General features: G+C 48.1%; 1 protein-coding gene across 2 annotated transcripts in view; it reads left to right on the top strand.

Annotated features, from left to right (window-relative positions):
• The window catches only part of SLIT3 (slit guidance ligand 3), a 619,464-nt gene that overhangs the window by 484,062 nt on the left and 113,426 nt on the right, over window positions 1-21,976 (top strand). For both annotated transcript variants that reach the window (XM_082378749.1, XM_082378748.1), the window contains exons 10-12: window positions 6,535-6,606; window positions 11,808-11,879; window positions 15,818-15,889. In XM_082378749.1, coding sequence (XP_082234875.1) covers window positions 6,535-6,606; window positions 11,808-11,879; window positions 15,818-15,889 — 216 coding nt within the window. The remainder of the gene's footprint in view (window positions 1-6,534; window positions 6,607-11,807; window positions 11,880-15,817; window positions 15,890-21,976) is intronic.

Raw genomic sequence — 21,976 nt, 5'->3', positions numbered from 1 at the left:
GATTATGGTTGAGAGAACAGGTTCAAGAATTAGGCTAGCCACTTGCATTGTGAATGGAGCTTGGCAGTAGCTCATCTTCATGCAAATGTATGCAGACATGGAAATAAGGCTGCCCCTGCTGACCGGGCACACACGACCCACCAGACAGATCGCCTAGAACTTCTCTTGCTGTGCTTGCCTCATTCTCCTCTGTGATAAAATGAAGCTGAGACATTAAAGCAGATGAGGCAAGATTCTCTGGTTAGGTACTGGGAGAGGTGACATGTAAGAGAGACCTTTGCAGAGGAGACCTGTTTGTTCCTTAAGGCAACGAAACCCGTGCCTGGGGATCTGTGTGTTGGCCTAAAAGTCTTTCGAGCAGTTAAAATTCATCCTCTTATCAATGAGAGAAGACCAGTAGGTGGGGGAGGTTGAAAGATAAGAAAGAGGGAGCAGAGAGTAGAAACTGTAGCATGCACCCCAAGATGCACAGGAAGTGTCTGATGTATCATCCCAAAGACATCTGAACGTGACTTCTCTTTTTACCATCAAGAATTCCACCTCGTGTCCATAGCCACCTATATAACCCAGATTTCTCCTTCTCCTTAGGGTCGCTTTGCACCACATCTGGTTCTCTGTTCCCTACACGTGCAATCCTTAGCTGGCAGTGATGCACTTAAACCTTGGGAGGGGTTCTACGCTCCCCAAAATTCAGGGGAAGGAAGGTCTATCTCTCATGCAAAGCAATCTAGCAGACTCTTCTAGATTTTTTTCAAGCCAAAGCAGCTCAGAGAAGTGTGCACTGGTCTCCCCGAATAGCAGAGCCAATTCCTCTAAAAACAGCTTTCTTCCAGAGAACCCACAGTGAGACAGTTCACTGCAGATTTTCCTCAAAACTGAGCTCCCACCCACAGTGCTGTCCTTGCTGCTCCCTGTCGTTTCTCTGAACCCGCTGCAGCCTCCAGCAGGGATAGATTCTGGGAAGAGCCAGAGGCCCACACGTTCTTCTGTTCTGTGGTCTTCGTTCCGCCCTCCTGGCCTCAGGGCTCGAGAGGGGCCATCTGTGCCTAGAACCTCACCTTCATCTCTGTCCCATCTTCTTCCATTTTTGCTCTACACCTCCACTTAGTGTCATCCCGAGTCTCATGCCCTTGGCTATAACAGGTAAATTTAGTTGCCAGAGAAAGGTTGTGGATGGACTTAAACGTCAAATCATACATCAAAAGCATCTAGGGGAAAAGGTAGCCCCATTTTCCACTTAGCCTCCCCTCAACCCCATTGTTTATCTGGGGTGGGGAGATAAACAATGGTTTATCTGCTAAACAAAGCAAATATGCTCCCAGGATACTGGTCACCAGGAACATTTTTAAAAAGAGAGAGAAGTTAAAAAAAAAAAAAAAAAAAAGCAGCCAGCAGAACAAAAGGGCTGGAGGGCTCTGGAAATCATCAACATCAGGGATTCTTTTCCTTTTTTAAAAAATTGAAGTATAGTTATTTACTATGTTGTGCCAGTCTCTGCTATACAGCAAAGTGACTCAGTTTTACACATATATACATTCTTTTTTTATATTCTTTTCCATTATGGTTTATCCCAGGATATTGAATATAGTTCCCTGTGCTATACAGTAGGACCTTGTTGTTTATCCATTCTAAACGTAATAGTTTGCATTTACAGACCCCAAATTCCCAGTCCATCCCTCTCCCTCCCCCACCTCTCCCTTGGCAACCAGGCAACCACAAGTCCGTTCTGTATGTCTGTGAGTCTGTTTCTGTTTGTAGATAGGTTCATTTGTGCCATATTTTAGATTCCACATGTAAGTGATATCATATGGTATTTGTCTTTCTCTTTCTGACTTATTTCACTTAGTGTGATAATCTCTAGTTGCATCCACGTTGTTGCAAATGGCATTATTTTGTTCTTTTTTTATGGCTGAGTAATATTCCATCGTATATACATACCACATCTTCTTCTGAGGACACCAGGTTTCTGGGGGGCTTCCACGTGGAAGGAGGGGGGATAGGGTGGGTTGGGGGCAGGTGGGATAAAGGTGAAGCTGATCAGGCAGCAGAATAATTAAGAACAGAGCCTTGGGGTAGATAGTCCTGGGTTTGGATCCTAGTTCTGCCTCTTTCTTGGTACCTTTCTTAACATCTCATGTTTCACTTAGTTCCCATCTTTGCAAAATGGGGCTCATCGTCCCTACTAGAGATTCTCCATGAAGATTAAATAATATAACATAATTGTGTAGAAAATTAGCACAATGTTTGAAAGCTACTAAGTGGAATCTAAAAGGAAAAAGCTTATGCACATGTCACATATGTGACATGATAGAATGCTTTAGTCTCAAGTTCTCATTTTTTTCTAAGTTGATGACAAAGATTTCTCTGTTGGAGACATCTGAGAATATGCATATAATAAGAAGAGCAAATCTGGCTCTGTGTCTGCACCTCTCTTTTCTGTAGGCAATGCCAGGTACTCTGCAAAGCTGGTTAGGAATGTCTCATGTCACATATGCCCACATGCCTCATCTCTGTTGTTATTATATTAGTGATACTACTTGCTTTGTAGTATTGTTGAAGGAATAAAATGAGCCAGTGTGTGAAGAGCACAGTGTCTGATATATAAAAAGCCCTCAATAAATGGTAGATGTCCACCATTATTGCAACCAGTATTCTAATCCAGCTCCAGAAACTCTCTATCAGTTGACTTGCTGCCATGGCCCTGCACCAGCTATGCCCCTGCCAGTTCCTCTGGCATCACGTTGACTTATGTATTGCTAGAAATATATTGTGTTCAGTCGCGTGTTTGCAAATGGCAGATCATTAAGGAAGCACTGAGGAACTAGGGCAAATCAATACAGAACGCAAATGGCTGAAATCCCCATCAGGTGTTCGCATTGTTTCTACCAGTGCCGGAAGGTGCTCAGATGTTTGATTTGTATGTTTGTTTTTATGCTAGTTCTGTTAAATCAGTTTGCAGCCTGAAGAATGTTTGCCAAAGAAAGACACATGTGCCAGTTAAGAGAGACCAAAGACAGCCGCTGGCTTCAGACACATCCCTAAATGTGACAGTTTTTTGCTGATGCTAATGCTGCTTTTTGTCTTTCACACTGAATTTTTGTCACCGGGAGTATGGATCTTTGCATGCTTGTTCCAAGCTGTGCAAAAACCCACCAGAGGCTGCCTGCTGCATAGAGACTGTGTGTGTGCCCACACACGTGCATGTGCACACACACCCCAGACTTCCTCCCTTGACCAAGGGGCAGTTTTCCTGAGGACGAGCGGGCAATGACTAAAGGAATGAAGGTGCCTCCGCAGCACACGGTATTCAGCAAAGCTCAGTGACTGAGAGTGCAGGCTTTCCAATTGGATGAACTTGAGTTTGAGTCCCGGCTGTAGCTCTTCCTGGCTTTGTGAATATGGACAAGTGACTTAACATCTCTGAGCCTCAGTGTTCTCATGTTTAAAGTGGGAGTAGTGAAAACAAACAGGATCTGCCTCAGAGAGGTGTCAATACTAAGTTAGATGTACGGTACAAAGCTCTTAGTCTGATGCCTGACTTACAAGTACAAGCTGATACATAGTAGCTCTTACTGTTACTATCCTCACCCTTGCCTTAACTTTACATCTGAAGCACACTAACAAACTCTAATGCCCCCTGGGGCAAGGCTAACCCACATCACGTCCTGGCCTTGGCACCCTGTAAGGGGTTGGATGTCCAGCGGGTACCCACAGCAGCATAAGAGGCAGAGAGACTGCAGAAATAAAGACCATCCCCAGAGTGTGCAAGGGTGAAGAGTACAAGATACACAGCAACGTCCCTGCCAGGGTTAACAGGCTAAGATGGGAATTCTTTGTTCAAAGCCACACCTTTGCACTCTATTTGCATATTTTATACATATATTGATATATATATGTGTGTGTGTATATATATATACATATACACACACATGCATCTATATTCCATCTTCCCTCAACTCCTACAGCCTTTTTACAACATACCTACTTCTGCAGAGGCTGCATGATGTCTCAGAATGAGTACTGGGGTCTTCACCCCTTAAACTTTTCTGGGACTTTGGGAAAGCTATTTTAGTATATGGACTTCACTTTCTCTGTTTTCAAAAAATAGAGAAGGCAGTGCATCCAATGGACAGAAAGAGAAAAATGCCAGTTCTGCCACTTATTAGCTCTGTCACTTCGGATAGGCTCTTTGATCCATGTAGGTTTTATTTTCCTCGTCCACAAAGTAGGGCCAACACAACTTGCCTCAGAAGTGTAAGGATTCAAAGAGATAATAGACATAAACCAACTCGAGTCCATAAAGGACAACTCTTCTTGTTATGTTAGCAATAAAATCTGGTTCTGTGATGGACCGTCTTGGGCTGGTCTCTATCACCAGATTATTAAACTCCTTGGGGATAGGTATCACATCCTACTCACTGATTCATCCTTCCCTTAGCTCTTGCACCGATTACTAAAGTGGACGTTATTCATTATGAACTGCATGGTCAGCCAGCTGACCTGACTTGCCTGGGCTCTTGGCCTGCAGCTAGGAGCAGTGGATCCTCTTGCAGAAACTGAGGGGATTGCCATCGTTACAGACAGTGGCTCTCTCCAGAGGCATCCTCCAGCCGCAATCCCCCTGCCAAAATGGCAGGTGAATCCCAGGATTCCTGGAGAGCATTTGCCACCTGACTGGCAGCCCCAGAGGTTCACGGAGCTGCTGCCTTGGCTGAGAAATCCCTGAACTCTGCTTAGCTGGAAAATGAGAATGTCCTTGGAACTTCTCAGTCAAGGCAGCCTGCCTGGGTCTGCTGCCTCTGTGGGTGGCTATATCCAGGAGCCCGCAGCCTCTGCGACCTTGTGGCGTGCTTTTTGGCTCACCGCGGGCCAGCCAGGCCGCTGTCCAGCCAGCCTGTGCCCACGTGCTCGACAGAGCACGCTCCCCGGCCCCTCCAGCCCCACGGAGGCTCTCTTAATAGACCATGGCAGCCTCATTTGTAGACTCGATTCATCTGGCAGCCAAGAATGATCTGTCCTGATGCTCCCTCTCTCCTCTCACCCGCCCTTCCTCTTCCTCCCCCCCTCACCCCCTTCCTTTGGCCTGGAGAGTGATTTGTCTGTGTTATGGGTAGGCCTGACAAACCATTCCACATTAGCAGCTGAGATGTTGTTTGAAATGGGAAAATTGCTGGCAAACTGCTCCATTAGTGGTTCCAGTAACAAATACTCTCTTTCCCCCAATGAAGATGAGATCGCAGAGGCACAAATTAATACAACTGTCTCCCCTCTTCTGCAGCGGGGATTACTCTTCAAGATGAATGGGTTCATCCCAGCCTGAAGTGTGCATCCTCTAGATGTAGCCTCCAAGAGAGCCAGTTCCTCCCATCTCTTCCTTCTGCTTCCCCCGGCCCTCCCCTTCCACACACACACACACACACACACACACACACACACACATACACACACACACACACACACACCCTTTTTTGTGTCTTCCCAGCAGAGGGTTTGGGGAACATCCATGCCAAATGAGGAGGTGATGAAAAGATCCACACCTCGGAGAGACGGGAGATGGATGAGGAGGAAGTGCTGAGTTCTCAGCCTGGACCAGGCCGTCATTCATCACCTCTAATAGAGGGCCCCGCCTTCGCTCATGCCTGTTTCCCCCCACACCTGTTCTTGGTGACGGGAAGTCATTTGATAGATGAAAGAATGAGGAATGAAAAGGCTTGCTCGCTCCCCATGTTCCTCTTCCAAGGAAGCTCTGGGCCCTGGGCCTGCAGCATCTCTTGTTCTTTCCAGAATAATAGGAGAGGGAGCATTTCAGCAAAGTCCGTAAGGCCATAAAGCTACAGACTGTAGCAGCAACCCAGGGGAGTGACCCATTCGGGGCCCCTGGGGCCCTCAGGATATCAGGGAGCCAGTTTGATGAATGTCAGGCTCGGAGCCTAGAGACTTGAAGGCTGTTTCTTCATCATATTAGAACAGCCAATTGAAAAACCCAGAAACAAATACTGAATCATTAGGTTGTACACCTGAAACTAAAGTTATATGTCAATTATACCTCCATTAAAAAAAGAAAAGCCCAGAAATGAAGTCTCTGCCTGTACTGCACCCCAGCAGCAGGATGGTGGAGGTTTTAACTGAATGGTGACATGCTTCCAGAACAGATAGGCATTGCTATCTGTCCATGTCTCTTTACTCTTCCTTCTCTTTATCCCTTTGACTTTTTCAGCATTCTGGTTACTTCCTACAGCATTTTCTGAAGATGACAACTGCCCCCCAAAGACAACTTATCATAAGCAAGAACCAAATATCCTCAAGGAGAAGTCATCTTTTCTAGCTTTCTCCCAGGGGGTATCAGACCCTGAGCTGGCCGCTCCACACACCAGAACACGAGTCTCTGGCTTTCGGACGGTGTTTACCAAGGCTCCCTCATCTAAGAATGTATGCCACGTGATGGGAGAGACCATATCCTGTCCTCAAGGCCCCCCGGCAACCATTTGTTGTTGGGTGGATGGTTAATCGACTCTTTTCTGCTCTGTTTCTCAGACGCCTGGAACAGAACTCCATCAAATCCATCCCTGCTGGAGCCTTCACCCAGTACAAGAAACTGAAGCGAATGTGAGTCTCCCCTGGAGAGAAATGGGCCCAAATGTTTTCAGTCTGGGGGGGCACTACGTGTAGTGGGCAGCCTGCCCAGATGAGAGGCTGCATCGCAATCCTCAGGAGAGTGCAGTGTCAGACCTGGAATGTCTCCCAAGACGGGGAGGTAAGGCCAGAGTGCTGCATTCAGATGGGGCGGTGTCTGGGTTTAGGCACCTCAGATCTAAGGGCGACTCCAACTAGAGTGAAGTAAAATGATCTGGGTGGGAGGTGGGGCTGTGTCAGCCTAAAACAATCCCATCTCACCATTTGATTGTCCCCTGGTTTGGGGGATGTGGACCTCAAGTATAGGAGCTTCAGTAGAGATGCGGCCATTTCCCTATATCATCCTACAGCACCGTCACCAACATCCCTACCACCATGCACGCATTCATCTAACAGATTCTTAGCCGATGTCCACCGGGAACAAAGAACCGTGCTGGGATCTGTGGGTAGAGGGTGAACTAAAACAAAGGCTCGTCTGATGGAGCTTGCATATTCGAGTGGGAGGGCACAGAAATAAAACCAAGTAAATGTCAGAAACTGACCAGTACTAGAAAGTAAAACAAAAGAAGGGAAGGGGCTAGAGATTGATGGAGGGGTGGTCTCTAGATGGGTTGACCCATGAAGGCCTCCGTGTGCAGGCGACCTGAATGAAGGAAGGGAGTGAGTCTAGAGGAGTTCTCAGGAGCATGCATGGATGGTTTGCAGAATAGTGAGGAGGAACGGGGTGAACGAAGAGAAAGTGGTGGGGATTGTGCTGGAGACGTAGATAAGGGCCAGCTCCCGTGGGCTCTTTAGACCATGGTAAGGACTTTCTAATCTTTCTAAGTGAGATAAGAAGCCTTGGAACCTCCCTTGCCCATGATGATCCCCAGCATGGCCATTACCACCATATCCAATACCGCGCCATCACTACAGCCTATCAGTGCCTGCTGACACCAACACTGCAGGGTACCTTCCCTACTCCATTGACAGCATCTGAGCCTCATGACCCTCATCCCTGCCATCGTGGTAACATCATCAGCGCCACCCCTCCCCATCACATGACCACCCTGAGCACTGCTCTGTGAGTCACTCAGAGCGGGGTGCTCTGAAGGGAGGCTAGTAGGACTCAGAAACAACCCAGCCATTGCCATCACAGATATTAAGAGCCTAGGAGGGAGGCTCCTGTCCCTTTTCCAGGCTAAGAAATCATTTATTACAGCCCAGTAATCACGATGCTGCTTTGATTGCACTTGCCTACTCTCTCTGGCCCCCCACACAGAGAAAAGAGAGAGGGCAGGTAGAAATATGCATGGACTTGGTCTTGTTCCCTTCCACCGCAGGCTGATTCATCGGTTTCCCTTGAGTAGGAGGGCCTGCATTAAAGAGGTTAAGTGTCTGCTTGCTCCTTTTATGTTAAAAATAAACATCCCTGCGAAACAGTGGCATTGGTACGCTTTACCCTCAGATCTTAGGAAGCCAACTTCCCATCTCCCTGGAAATCCAAACCAAACAAGATTTTCTCCTGGTACAGTTCCAGAAGTAGAAACCAACATAATGCGCCAGCCCTAAGCACGTACTCCTTCCCTCCCTTTGGCAGCATTCCTGCTGGAGGAGCTGTATAAATATAGACCTTAATATTTAAACCTTGGGCCATTAATCTCCTGGTCTCCCTGCTTCTCCAGCTCACTCTCCATATGCCCCCCCAATTCATTTTTAAAGCCCAGCTTGATTATGCAGCCAGATAGTAATTTCAATGAAAAATGACAAGTTCAGTCACGGCCCCAACCTATATCTCTTACATGATTTAAGTGACTGCTCTAATTTTTTGTGAAGTCCAGGTAATTTAGAGTGTGACTATGTTTTACTGTCCCTTCTCCATCCCATTGGAGTTGCCATGATCTGTGCATTCAAAATTCATAAGGTCTTCTCTGTCACGACCTGGGAAGTAAATCATTTTTGATCACTTCTGATGCTATTGATATTTACTATGATGCCCTTTTTCCCCCCCCCAAGGGGATGGCGGTAGGGAAGAGAGACCACTTAGAAATTTTTCTGACTAACAGAACTTCAGAAACCCACACTGAAGTGCAAGGGCTTTGGAGAAGTAGGGTCCCTGGTGAAAACAGAATTTACAACCCTAAGGGTGAACTCCTCCTAGGTATACGTGACCAGTTTATCTCTAATATCTCGCAGGAAAAGGTTTTCCCTCAGCTATGAGTGAACCGCATCCTCTTCTTATCTCCAATGACAAAAAGAAAAAAATTTTCCTTGATTGAATGGCTTGACTGAATGTTGAATGGCTTTGTCCCTGAAGAGGATGAATTTCTAGCGGTCAGCTTAGTGTAAAAAAAGTACTTCCAGGTAAAATCTAGTACCAAGATAGAGACGCCATCTGCAGGGAGAATAGCAGACGTCAGAGAGGATGCCCCAGTCTTACAGGGTTGGTTAACCGAGAGCACTGACACTTGAAGGCCAAACCTTCAAAGGTGTTGAGTTCTTTCCCTCCCACGTTCTAAGGTAGAGCAATATTCCACAAGTTCCACCAATTCCTAGTGTCTCACACTTATAATCCCCGCTTGACCCTCGTCGGCACTGGAATTTACCACCTCACTTCTGAACTGTCTGCAAAGGCCACTTCCTCTCCGCCATCCAGTTTATCAAGCCCCAGGGGACCTGGGGTAGGTTTGAGACTGATCAGATTCTGAAATACTGGTCTAAAGTATGACTCAGAAACCACCTGCCTGGGAATCATCTGGAGATTTGTTACGTATGCAGATTTCTAACCCCAGTTCTCCAGAGGGCCAAATCAGACCCTCTGTGGGTGCATTTTAATAAACACCCTAGTGAGGTTTGAGAACCACTGGTCATCGAGGGCGACCCAAACACCAGGAGTCAGCTCTGGGACCACCTGATGTGGACTGGGAGGGGTCAGGCGTGGAGATGGGTGGGCACTGAAGCCTTCCCCAGCCTACCTTCCTGGCCAGGGCCACCACCTTCTGCACCCGTCACGGTGAAATGGAAGGGAGACTGGAGATGCCAGCTCTGTACCCAAATCGCTGTGTCCAGTCACTTGTGGCTACAGGTACTTTCCCTGTGGCCGCTGTTCCCTTCCTGCAGAATGAAGAACTAAGATGACGTGACCGCCAGGGTCAGTTCCCAGCTAAACTATCACTTCTCCAGTTTCCACTGCCCAGCATCTCCAACTCATGAGACATCTCACCTTGTCCTTAGAGACGGGTGCATCCAGAAGTCTAGCTGTGAACTGAAAATGAATTTGCCCTGACAAGGCTAAAGCAGAGGGCTTCCCCACTGGTCGCAGAACCTCCTCTGACATGGTAGAGGGCCAAGGACCTTGAAGGGACATCACATTAAAAATGTCAGGGAGGGCTTCCCTGGTGGCGCAGTGGTTGAGAATCTGCCTGCCAATGCAGGGGACACGGGTTCGAGCCCTGGTCTGGGAAGATCCCACATGCCGCGGAGCAACTAGGCCCGTGAGCCACAACTACTGAGCCTGCGCGTCTGGAGCCTGTGCTCCGCAACAAGAGAGGCCCGCGCACCGCGATGAAGAGTGGCCCCCGCTCGCCGCAACTAGAGAAAGCCCTCACGCAGACACGAAGACCCAACACACCCAAAAATAAATAAATAAATCTAAAAAAAAAAAAAAAAAAATGTCAGGGGAAAAAAAAAACCCCAAAAAACAAACAAATGAGGCTCTCTCACTAGTCTGATCGGAGCACCGACCCTGCACGCTTGCCTGAAATGCCTTGCTAGGCAGGCAGGCTGAGTTGCGAGCAAGATTAGGATAATCCGGAGCATTTGCTTGTTAAGACCCTTATACAAAAGCAGAGCTCTGAAGAAAAGGCCAGTGTAAGCTGACTAGTTTGCGAGCACAATCTGTGCATTTGTTAGAGGCGATCTCGCCTGCTAAAGGGATAAGTTCAACAGCTGTGCCTAAGAGACCTTAACCTGTGGAGTGTCTTTCAACTCGCAGGTCTTGGAAACAAGGAGGGAAGGGAGCAGAGGACTAGGCAAAGGTTGTTGGGCAGCCCTTTTGAAGGATAGTAGGAGGAGGAGAGACACAGGCAGAAGGACTGAGCTTAAGAGGCTGTGGGGCTGGGACGTCTGGCCTCGCTGGAGGCAGTTGCTAAGGAATCTGCTTAGATGTTCTTGCTTGGCAATATTCCCTTGCCTCCTCCTTGTTGACCCTCCAAGACCCCAGCTCTCCCTCTTCTCCACAAAAGCAAAGACCCATTGATTTATTTTGGTAAAGAAAAGGAACCAGAGAGGTTCATTGTAGCTGGAAATTGGAGCATCTCCCCTTCCAGGGACAGGAGCCCAGAGGCTGTCCCTGAGCTAATAACTCCTAAGAGAAGTCTCCATCCTCAGGAAAGTGTTGTTAGCGAGACAGGCACTCAGAAGACACTGGGGTACAGAGTGGGCAGCCTCCGGGTCAGGGAGATTCCTGTGCGCCAACAAGGCCAGGTTAGCTGCCTTCTAACACACAGCATCCTTCTCGCTCACATTATCCCAAAGCCCTGATCGTCATCGCCCTGGGCTTGCTCCCATCTGAGGAGGACTGCCAGCGACAAGCCCACGTCTCAAAGCCATCCCATGAGAATCTCATGATGTCTTTACATCACCCGGCCTGGAAGATGCACTGAACCAGACAGAGACTTAAGTCACTGCTCAAAACCTCCATTCAGGTCAGGAAGGAAAAGTCACTGAGGAGGTGAAATGACTCAGGACTTCTGGGGAGAAAAATAAGCATTTGCCAAGGCATGAGGCAAGAAAGTGAGGCTTACAGGAACCTTGGGCTGTGTTTGGGCAAGGCCAGCTTTTGCTTTGTTTATGCTATAATTGCTTGGTTATGAGACCTACGATGAGGCCCTAATCTCACTGGCTTCCATTTCCCACCTGCTCACGTGTGCATGGCCATATGTCAAAGTCAAGGTGCCATGAGTGAGCATTCTTTGGAAGCCAAGAAGAGTGATACAAATGTAGTGCATTTTATCGTGCGGCAGTTGAACTGAATGATCCTTAAGCCCCTGTTCGCACACTATGAATAAATAAATTGATTAAGTGATGAATTCATCCTCACCATTTTGCATACCTGAAATGCTTGGTTCACACTTTAGGAATGGCCATAGCACACCTTTGAGCTATGTTCTCAGAGTCTCTGGTTAATTTTTCAGAGACATCAGCAAGAATCAGATCTCGGACATCGCTCCAGATGCCTTCCAGGGTCTGAAATCGCTCACATCGCTGTAAGTGGGGAGCAAAGCGCGTAGGGTGTGGGTGGGAGCATGGGCGAGGGGGGCGTCCATATTTTTCAGGGGGTGTTTATCAAGGTTTTATGTTCCCTTACACACCTGTGGCAACCTGGTAAAAGAAACAAATATTTCTTCAGGGGAAATTGATCTTGGGGAATATTTCTACAACCCCAAATGCATTATTTTTATTGATTAAATGCCCAGCAGCCTTCCTAGTTATTGGCTTCTAATTCAAATGCATCTTCTCCTCTAACCGCACTCCCATCCCACATGCCTAGGCAGTGCTGTCCGGGGAGGTGGAGGGAGAGAGTCGTAATGTATGATTATTACCATGTACCCATTTTACTTGTGCACGTGGCCTTGTCAAGGAAGGAGCTCATTTTCTTCCTCTGATTTGAAGCCTTTTTCTCCAGACCAACCTCATGGCTATTGTCCTGAGAAAGCATCAACCCCATCCTATAAGCCTTTCTTTTCTTTGATTTTTAAACCCTAAAGCAGCCTAGTGGATGGAACCAAAGCTATGCCCACCAGGGGCTCAGAGACCCTCAGGGGCAGGGAAGTACAGAGCTTTGTCCTGATTTCTGCCAGTGACTCGCCCTGTGGCACAGGAACTGTCACTTGAGTCTTCTGTGCGCGTTCCCTCACTGGCAAAATGGGGACGATGACACCTGTCCTGCCTGACACACATTCATGATTACAGTCACAACAATCATTGGCAGTACTTATTGAGCACCTACTGTGTACCTGGTACTATTCTAGGAGGCTTGCAAGTTTCATCCTCACCATGACCTAAAATATAGGATCTATCCTCTTCTGTCTTTAATGGTTGGAGAAAATGGGTGATCTAAGCTCCACACAGACAGAGGTTTTTATTTCTTTTGATCCTGGCTGAATCTCTGGCACCTCAAACAGTACCTGGCATGTAGTTATTGTGCCAAAAAAATATGTTGAATAAATAAATGTAACTTATCCAAAGTCCACGGTAACAAGCGAGAGAGGCAGGATTTGGACCCAAGCAGTCTGACTCCAGAACTGTGCTCTTGATCCCCATGCTATGCTGCCCTCCTGAGATAACATAAAATGTATAAGATACAGCAAAGGTATCATCAGTTGATAGTTTTTGTATTATTTGGTGACCTGCCCACCGGGGCAAGAGTAAGGACGCTCAGAGGCAAGCTGTCCATGCTTTGTCTCTCTGTGCAACCGGTTTGTTTAATAGATGAGTGGGCAGGTAACGAGACACACATTCTCCCCCGACCTGGCCCTATCCCACTGGGAAGGGGCTGAAGACAGGGAAGTCTCTTGATTCAGTTGTTGCCTGCTGCTGGCGGAGTAAAGTAGTCTCATTTATCGGGTAGAACATCTGGCTGGGATATCAAAGACAGGATTGTGTGTGAGATTAGTGTCTGCTTATTGTGCTGAAGATCACAGAGGAGAAGGGAGAGTGGCCATCTGCCACCACGATCCTATCCCTGTCCCCACCCTCCTGTTCCCCTTGTCTGCCGTCCCTCTGCCGGGATCTGGGAACAATCTGAGGACAGTGAGACGCTTCCTGTCTTGCAGGAAAAGAAATTCAAAATCTGGTTGCCAAACAGGAAATTGGCATGCCACTAGCCAATTCTGAAATATATCAGGGCATTGTTTAAGTGAAGTGCCTCTCACCCCCAATGCATGCATTCAGCCATTCAGTAGATGCCTACTGTGTACTGAGTAGCCTTATAGGCACTGAGAATGTGGCAGTGAACTGGACAGACAAGACCCTTGGCCTTATGGAGCTTTGAATACCAACACCCCCAGTCCAAAGTCAGGAATGGCCAATGTAAAGGGCAGGAAAGCCTTTACCCCAGACCTGTTCATTCTTTTTTTTTTTTTTTAATTTATTTATTTTTGGCTGCGTTGGGTCTTTGTTGCTGCGTGCGGGCTTTCTCTAGTTGCGGCGAGCAGGGGCTACTCTTCGTTGCAGTGCACAGGCTTCTCATTGCGGTGGGCTCCCTTGTTGCGGAGCATGGGCTCTAGGCACACGGGCTTCAGTAGTTGTGGCACGTGGGCTCAGTAGTTGTGGCTCGCGGGCTCTAGAGCGCAGGCTCAGTAGTTGTGGTGCACGGACTTAATTGCTCCGTGGCATGTGGGATCTTCCCGGACCAGGGCTCGAACCCGTGTCCCCTGCATTGGCAGGAGGATTCTTAATCATTGTGCCACCAGGAAAGCCCAGAGCTGTTCATTCTTTCAACAAATATTTATTGTGTTAGATCCTATTCAGATTTCAACTCTAGGGACCCAGCCATGAACAAGCCACATGATGTCACCACACACAGAACCTATACTCAAGGGTGCAGGAGGCACAGAAAATGTTTAAAATAAATAAATGTATAAGTAATATAACATGACATAATGAAAAGGGATGAAGAAATAGAAATAGAGTGACAGGTGGTAGAAAATGTTGACTAAGATATTCAAAAGAAGCTTCCCAAGGACGAGGTGTTGGAGCCCAGATCTGAAAGGTGGGAAGGAAAGTCAAGGAAAGATCTGGGGACAAAGCCAGACAGGTCTACGCCCAGCTGCCCCGAGGTGGACCCACAGCCCACGTCAGCCTGCCGGAGTGTGGTTTTGACCCACTGAGGCTTAGAGACGCCCCATACAGACACATGATTTGAGAAACCCCTCCCCACCCCAGCCCCGTTGTCCCTCCGGCTTCTGCTACACTGGAGGTTCTGACATCAGCGAACAGACAGTGACACGACTGCATTTGGCACACTGAGCAGTGGGACATTAATAGTATGAATTACAAATGCGAGCCTGAGCCATCGTGCTGACTTTTATTTAGCCATTAATTTGTTGAAACATTCATGAAACACACCTGCAGGCTGAGCGGGACGCTCACTCTTCACTCCTGGTGGCGTCTGGAGAATGGGGAGTTGGGTTTATCGCTCCCATTGACCATTTCCTCATCCTCATATTTGGCCTCGTCAATGACACATCACAGCCTGGATTTGCAATCTGAGTGGGGACCGAATCCTGCCTTCATTCAAGGCACTCCAGGGCTCGAGAGGGAATTTTTTTAAAAAATTCTTCTTAGCTAAGTTCCCCCCATCTCGGAGGAGCCTGGACCCAAGAGACAGCAAGGTCTGTGCCATGGATGAGAGCAGAGAGAGGCCAGCAGTGTCTTCGGGGGAGGCAGACCCAGTACACTTCTTCCCCAAGCCTCACAGGTCACCAGAGACCAGCCCTTGAATAGGACACCCAGTGTGAGGGACACTGTAGGGTGGAAGAGAGAAGGGTAAAAGAATTCTGAGTTCCTTGGCTCCTGGAGCTCAGAGGATAGGAAAAAAGGCTGTAACGTAGAAGCTGCTGGTACCGCGATAACAACTCCTTGCTCCCTAGTTTTTCCTAAGAGCCAGTCCTTGACTCAGCAGTCCCTGAGCCATCTAGATAGGACCCCAGATACCCAAAGCCCTGTCTAGATGGATGATTAAAGGACTCAGCTCAGGAATTCTTAGGATGCAACAGGATATTAAAAGGAAACGTTCTATAGGCTGGGCTCAGCCTGATCAATACCCATTGAAGACAAGAAAACACAGGGCTGGCCAGCTTCCCACACATCTTATTTATTGCTGGGGTGTGAGTCATATTAGCAGCTCTGGGAGATACCACAAAGGGATTGCGTCTTCCTATTGTGGATGATTTATTGAGTTGGGCTGCCCAGGAGTAGAACATGATGGAGCCCATTTCTTCTCGCCTCCCGGACAGCCTGCCCCTCCAGCCCCCAGTGGCACTAGCCCACTGTCTCACTGGTGAGGAGAAGGTGAGGCAGGCTGGGGAAGCCAGTGCTCTGAGATGCCCCCTAGAGTGGGCCGAGCTGGCGACCTCCTACTTGAAGGAGTTCCAGTGGCCTCTCATCCGCAGTGACCACTGTCCTCTCTGCTCTTTTCCAGGGTGCTCTATGGGAACAAGATCACCGAGATTGCCAAGGGATTGTTTGACGGGCTGGTGTCCCTACAGCTGCTGTGAGTAGGAACTTTGTCACTAATCGTGTCTCTGGAACTATTTGCAGGCTCTTTCCTGCAAACTTTGAGCCATGCTCTGTAGAGTTCTTCTTTTGACTTTATGCCCATTAAAAGGAAAAAAAAAATTTTTTTTTGAGCTGTCCACCCCGTACCTCCATCACCTCTTCTCGGTGGAAGGAGAGCCAGGGAGTTGGCAGAGGAAGGCTAAGGTCAATGTAAACGAGCTAGATGATACAGCTCGGGAGCCTGGCCCAGGTATGAATCACTAACCTCAGGCTTGGGGGGCTAGAAATTAAGCCAGAGATGAATCCTACAAAGGGAAGCATCGGGCAGGGGTGTGCTCGGAACTTAGGGAACTAAAATATTCATACACCGTATTCCAATACGAAAGCTGAAACAGAGCTGCCGGTAGACGTGAGACCTTGAAGAAGGGTAGGGGTGGGGCAGTGAAATAATTAGAGAAGAGCGTGATCAGTCAGCGGCGTGACTCTATCTGGGTAAGATATGGCTGAGCTGGGAAGCGTTTATTTAATTTAAAGGAAGATTTGTTGCCTCAAATTTTAAGCTCTGGGATAATTTATTTGCATTTATTTCATTGTGGTCATTTGAGCTTAAATGTTTGAAGAAGATAAATGAACTCTGATGTGGAGAGGCCAGGAAAGGAATTTAGCTCATCCTGTATTTTAAGACTTTATGATTGGGGGAGAATTATCTCTGGTTTGCGATCAGGTAGCCATAGTATCTACACGCATGTACTATGGGTGTGGGGAGTGTGTGTGTGTGTGTGTGTGTGTGTGTGTGTGTGTGTGTGCACGCGCGCGTATGCATGTCCATGTCTGCTCAGGGACCATCACGATTCCTATTGGTATTAGGAACTGATCTTGAGTATCCTGTGAGCAATGGAAGATACCAAGTTTCAGAGCAGTAAATGACTTGCCCTCAGTCACACAGCAAAATAGGTGTGGAAGCTGGAGTAGAGCTTATGGGGTCCTGTGGCTCAGAAGCCTCCCAGACCTCTGAATAGCACAAGATGTATGTTCCCAGAGGCATACATCTGAGTACAGATGAATGTGTGTGCGTGTGTGTGTGTGTGTGTGCATGCACATTTGTATATGTGCCATTGTAAAATCACCTCCAAGTCACAGGCAGGAAGGAAGGGGCCTGGGGCCTCCCTGCTCCCGTGGGCAGTTACGTGAAGCTCCATTATGAGCTTGCACACAATGTAGTCAAGTTGTGGCTCCGGATGGGTGGGCGGCCAGGAGCAATGGTGAAAAGAGGAAGGTTGGCAACGCATCTCACATGGTGACATCCAAAGAAAAAGGAAGTGAGACTTTTCCTTTAGCCTTTTCTTCTCACATCTTTACTCCCTACCCTTCCCACGTCCTGTAAGACTCAGCCCTGGACAGAGTCTCCTAAGACAATATACGAATGTGAATCATGTCCGGATGAGATGCCCAGCTAGTTTCCAGGCAGCACATCCATCACAGCAATAGTCAGGTTTGTTTCAATGAAGCCGAAAGCAAGAGAAAGAAAATTCTGTTCTTTTTCTCTGCATCCCACCCATCCAGCCCTTCACACCTCTGTCTCCGTGTCTATCTCACTCTCTGTGTCTCTGTGTACCTACGTACTAGTGTTCAAAGGTTGCAGCCCTTGGTGGGCCTTTGTGACTCTTTGTTTGAATGACATGCCAGGGCTCTGCAGGGAGCTGGGGGGTTCACAGATGGTATTCTTTGCTTGTAGCAAAGAAACTGTAAGTTATAGCTGCCACTATAAGGCCAGTTAACTGTAGCTATTAATCCCTTCCAAGAAGAGTAACAATAGCATGGCCTAGAGTTAGATTTGGAGGTGGTGTGTTTCACTGGGCTGGAGTGAATATCCTTTTACAGTCTGTGTTTTGATTGCAGAAAGCTCTATGCCCTTGCATGCATTAAGGAGAAACGTAGCATGCATCAAAGTGTCTAGCACAGTGCAGGGCATGTAGCAAAGATTCCATAAATGCATGTTTTTTAAAAAAGGAAATGTATCCCAGCTGCAAGCTGACAGCAGTCGTGAGATGACTAGAGCTAACAGTACTTTGCATGGACCGGGAAGGCAACTCTGGTTGAGTATCACCATTTTGAGTAGAGGGAGTTGAGTAGCTGGGAGTAAAGACAAAGCATCCCCCCCTTCTCTCGAGACCGAGAGTTGACACAACTCAGGCCACCTCACTTTCCAGAAAGAACCAGCAACTGTAGCCGTCATTGGGCTTTGACCTGCTGTTGAGCAGTTAGAAAGCAGGTCCTGATTAGATCTAATTTAGCGTTCAGCCCGCGGTAGATTGGATTTCTCCTTGTTAGACTGGAGACACACTCCGATAAGAAGGCTCTGATTAGAATACCCTGCTAGTCTGGGAAATTTCCTGTCCTTTGACTCGAAGACTTTTTGCAAGAGGTTTGTGTTTTTTTCTTCTCTCTCCATCTCTCAAGTTATGGGTGCATCACAAAGCCAAGCTGTCTCTGCCACCCAAAATGATCTTGGATGTTTCCTTTCTGGCACTTGTCATGACGCTACCAGGAGTAAAGCAGGTGCATTGTAGTTGGTTGTCCTGCCTGCCCATCTCCCCTTTCCCTGTTTCTCTAAACTTTTCAGCTATTCCACCACACTTGCCCAGCCTGTTCTGTACCCAGCCCTCCTGGGTCATTCTCTTGCCCTGTTTATTTGGGCAGATGGCCAATGCTGATAGGAGGATGTCTCAGTCTTCAGAGTTTCTCAGAGGCTGCAGCAAATGGGTCTCCATGGACAAGCTTCAGCAGTCCTGGGAAGGACCCCCAAACCCCTATCCTCTTGGTGTCAGCCTCTCAAGAGTCACCTCCTTTAGCTGGACTTCCAAAATCTTCAGGGCTTCCAGGACAGCCTCTCACCCAGCTGGTATGGAAACCCGTTCCACGCACCCTGGGACAAATCCTACTACTCTTTTGCTGATAAGTTTCTGTGATAAGTTGTCTCAGTGTAGTTAGAAGGTTAGGAAGCTCTTTCTTATACTAAACCTCAGTAATGGCTTCTGGGAAACTCAAAAAAGGCTATTCTCATATTCTTCAAGTGTTTGAAAATAGCTAGTATGTCTCCCTGTAATTAATCCTAAACAGGTTCAGTTCCCGCAGACTTCCACTGTATAAACACACATTTGTTATTAGTAACAACCCTTATGATCTTCGGGGGATGCAAGGGAGTCTGTCTGTTTCCTTCCTTAAAACAGGCTACTGGGACACGAGTCAGGTGCCCAGTAGGGCAAGAAGTATGTTTAGAGACTCCCTCCTAAACTGCAGAGAACTGAAATTTCCCACATAGAGACATCTCAGAATCCAAGGTTAGGACCGGACATGCCACTGGGCATGCGCGCCCGACTCTGATCACCCGAGAAGTGACCTGTCCTCTTCTCCCAGGCTCCATCCATGCCCTTCCTCACCAGAACTGTGCGAGGGCTTTCTCTAGTTGCGGCAAGTGGGGACCACTCTTCATCGCGGTGCGCGGGCCTCTCAGCATCGCGGCCTCTCTTGTTGTGGAGCACAGGCTCCAGACGCACAGGCTCAGTAATTGTGGCTCACGGGCCCAGTTGCTCCGTGGCATGTGGGATCTTCCCAGACCAGGGCTCGAACCCGTGTCCCCCGCATTGGCAGGCAGATTCTCAACCACTGCGCCACCAGGGAAGCCCTCACCAGCTGTTTTGCGAGTACAACTACTGCTGCTGCTGATAACAGCTACCATTTATTGAATACTTAATATGTTCCAGAACCTGTGCTAAGCAATTTCACGTACATCATCTCATCTAACCTTTACAACCATGCTAAGAGAAAGGCATTGTTCAGAGGCCCATTTTATAGACGTAGACACTGAGCAACTGACGGGTTAAGTAACTTGGCCATTGTCTCTCAGCATGTAAGCGATGGAGCGTTGGAACCCAAGCAGTCTGAATCTGGAGTCCACACCAGAGATATCTGCTTCTGACCCAGTCATGGGCCAATCTGCAGAGCTAGTTTTGTGATACACGAAACAAGACTTCCTCACTGGCTCAAGCCAAGGAGGGAGTACTATGGAACTGATGCTTTATCAGCTCCTCTTGTTAAGCCTCAGTCTAAATCACAGACCCTCTGTCTCCCATGGAACTTCCTCTGGTTGACTGTCCTCACCCCACTAAAGTTCGAGCTGAGCCCTGTAAGAGGGCAATCAGGAAGCTGCTTGTTCTTAAAGACTGGGTTGAGGTGAGATGATGAGAATTCTCCCCAGCAGTAGAAGCAGACTTCCTTTGTGATGCATTTTTGAGGGAGGAATTCTTCCCTCTCTTGTGTACCTGGAGCTTCCTAAGGAAAGCTCTTGGGGGGACTTAAATTCTGGAATCATTCCATGCTTTGGTCATTGAGTGAATGGTTTATCCCACTTAAAGGACTGATTAGTAAGCAGGTAGCAGTCAGATAGGCAAGTTCCACCCTAGTAGCTGTTGGGGAGGGAAGGGGCAAGCCAGGTCACCCTAGGTGAGGCCCTTGATCTCCTGAGAGCAGGTGATGTCTCCTTCATCCGGTCTCTCAGAAGCTCAGCTTCCCTCTGATTACCTTAGGAGGTCCCCGTTGCTTGCACACTCTTCCTCGTGCCCTCCTAAATCTGTGGAGTCAAAGGAGGTCCTATTTTTCAGACAGGCCGCCCCGTTGCTGCACTTCAGTTTGAGTCACCATGACAACCCACAGCCCAAGACCAGCAGTGCAGTCATTATCAGGAGAGAAGAAAGCGTCATCCTTGCCCCCAGGGACTTGGAGGGTTCCTCTTGTTTCTTTGTGTGAGTGTTTAGCATGGCGTGGCCCAGAGCACCCATTCACAGGCTCAGAGAAGATTCTGGGCGGGGTCAGAAGTCCTTGACCTCGTGACACCAGATGTCACCAGGTTCTTCCCCATGTCCAGCCTCAGGAGGTTGCCAAAGGTCAAAATACATCCCCCGTATTTCATATGGGAAAGATAATAGCATGTTTGTTCTAAGGCAAGAGAGTGGTCCTTATTACAATGAGTAGATAAAGACTTTCAGGGTGGCAGAGGGTTAATTCTAAAGAAATTTTTTTAAAAGAGAAAGACACAATAATGAGAGGGGTTAAATCTAAATCCTGGAGCTTAATCAGGGGTCCAGAATGGCTCCCCTAATTGGCATCCTCACTAATAGTTAATGCCAGTGCTTAATAGTGGGAAATACTTGCAGGGATACACAGAGAACTTTTTTTGATAACAGAGAGCCTTTGTAACCCATTCCTGAAAAATCATTCCCCTACAGGCGGAGCCAGAGAAAGGGTTATGCCATGGGGGTGTTGGTACATCTTTCCCCTCCTATGGATGCATCTGAGTGTTTACGAAACAGAAACTGACCCCACCCCCCCGCCACCTGCCAGTGTCACTTTAAGAAAAGGAGGCTCCATGAAGTCCCCGCCTGGCGGGAGCCTGGGCCCATCTTCCTATCCCGTGGTCTTTCCCAGAAGGGCTTCACTTATTCTCCAGGAAGGGACTGCTGCGCTCTTTCTTGACACGTTTTCTGAGAAGACCTTGTACACTCCAGGTTTGGAATATGCTTTTGGTGTTTGCAGACAAACACGGTATAAGTAGGAGGAGTAGCCTTAAACCGCTGTCTTCCGCAGACCCGTGGGCAGATGTGGAGAATATAAATATCACCCAAATGAGAGCTCGGGGCCACTGAATCAATATGTGAACCACTGGCGTTACCTAGGTGATTTTGATGCAATTTATCATTAAGCCTGATTCCAGATGTTTGTGTTTTCCAAACCTTGCGGCCAAGGCTGTGAGCTCAGGGGAATCTTCTTGGAGGAGGAGATGTGGGCAAGGGCAGTAGCTAAAAATGGGGCCTCAGTGGTCCTCTGCCCCTGTAGCCAGAGACGGGAGCCACTAAAGAGTAAGAACAGCTGCTACAAAGTGCACCCCCACCATGTGGCCTCTTTAGGGAGACTGGGTGCGGGGGTCCTTTTCACAGGTGAGGGTGGACCTCACTTCCCTCCTGTGGCCCATCTCCCCCTATTACCTGCACCCTGAGTGAATGAGGCTGCAAGCTGCTACGCGCGA

This window comes from Balaenoptera borealis (genome assembly GCF_965194805.1).
Source record: "Balaenoptera borealis genome assembly, chromosome: 2".
Lineage (NCBI taxonomy): Eukaryota > Metazoa > Chordata > Mammalia > Artiodactyla > Balaenopteridae > Balaenoptera > Balaenoptera borealis.
Note: the sequence above shows the minus strand (reverse complement) of the source record. Positions and strands in the feature narration are given on the sequence as shown.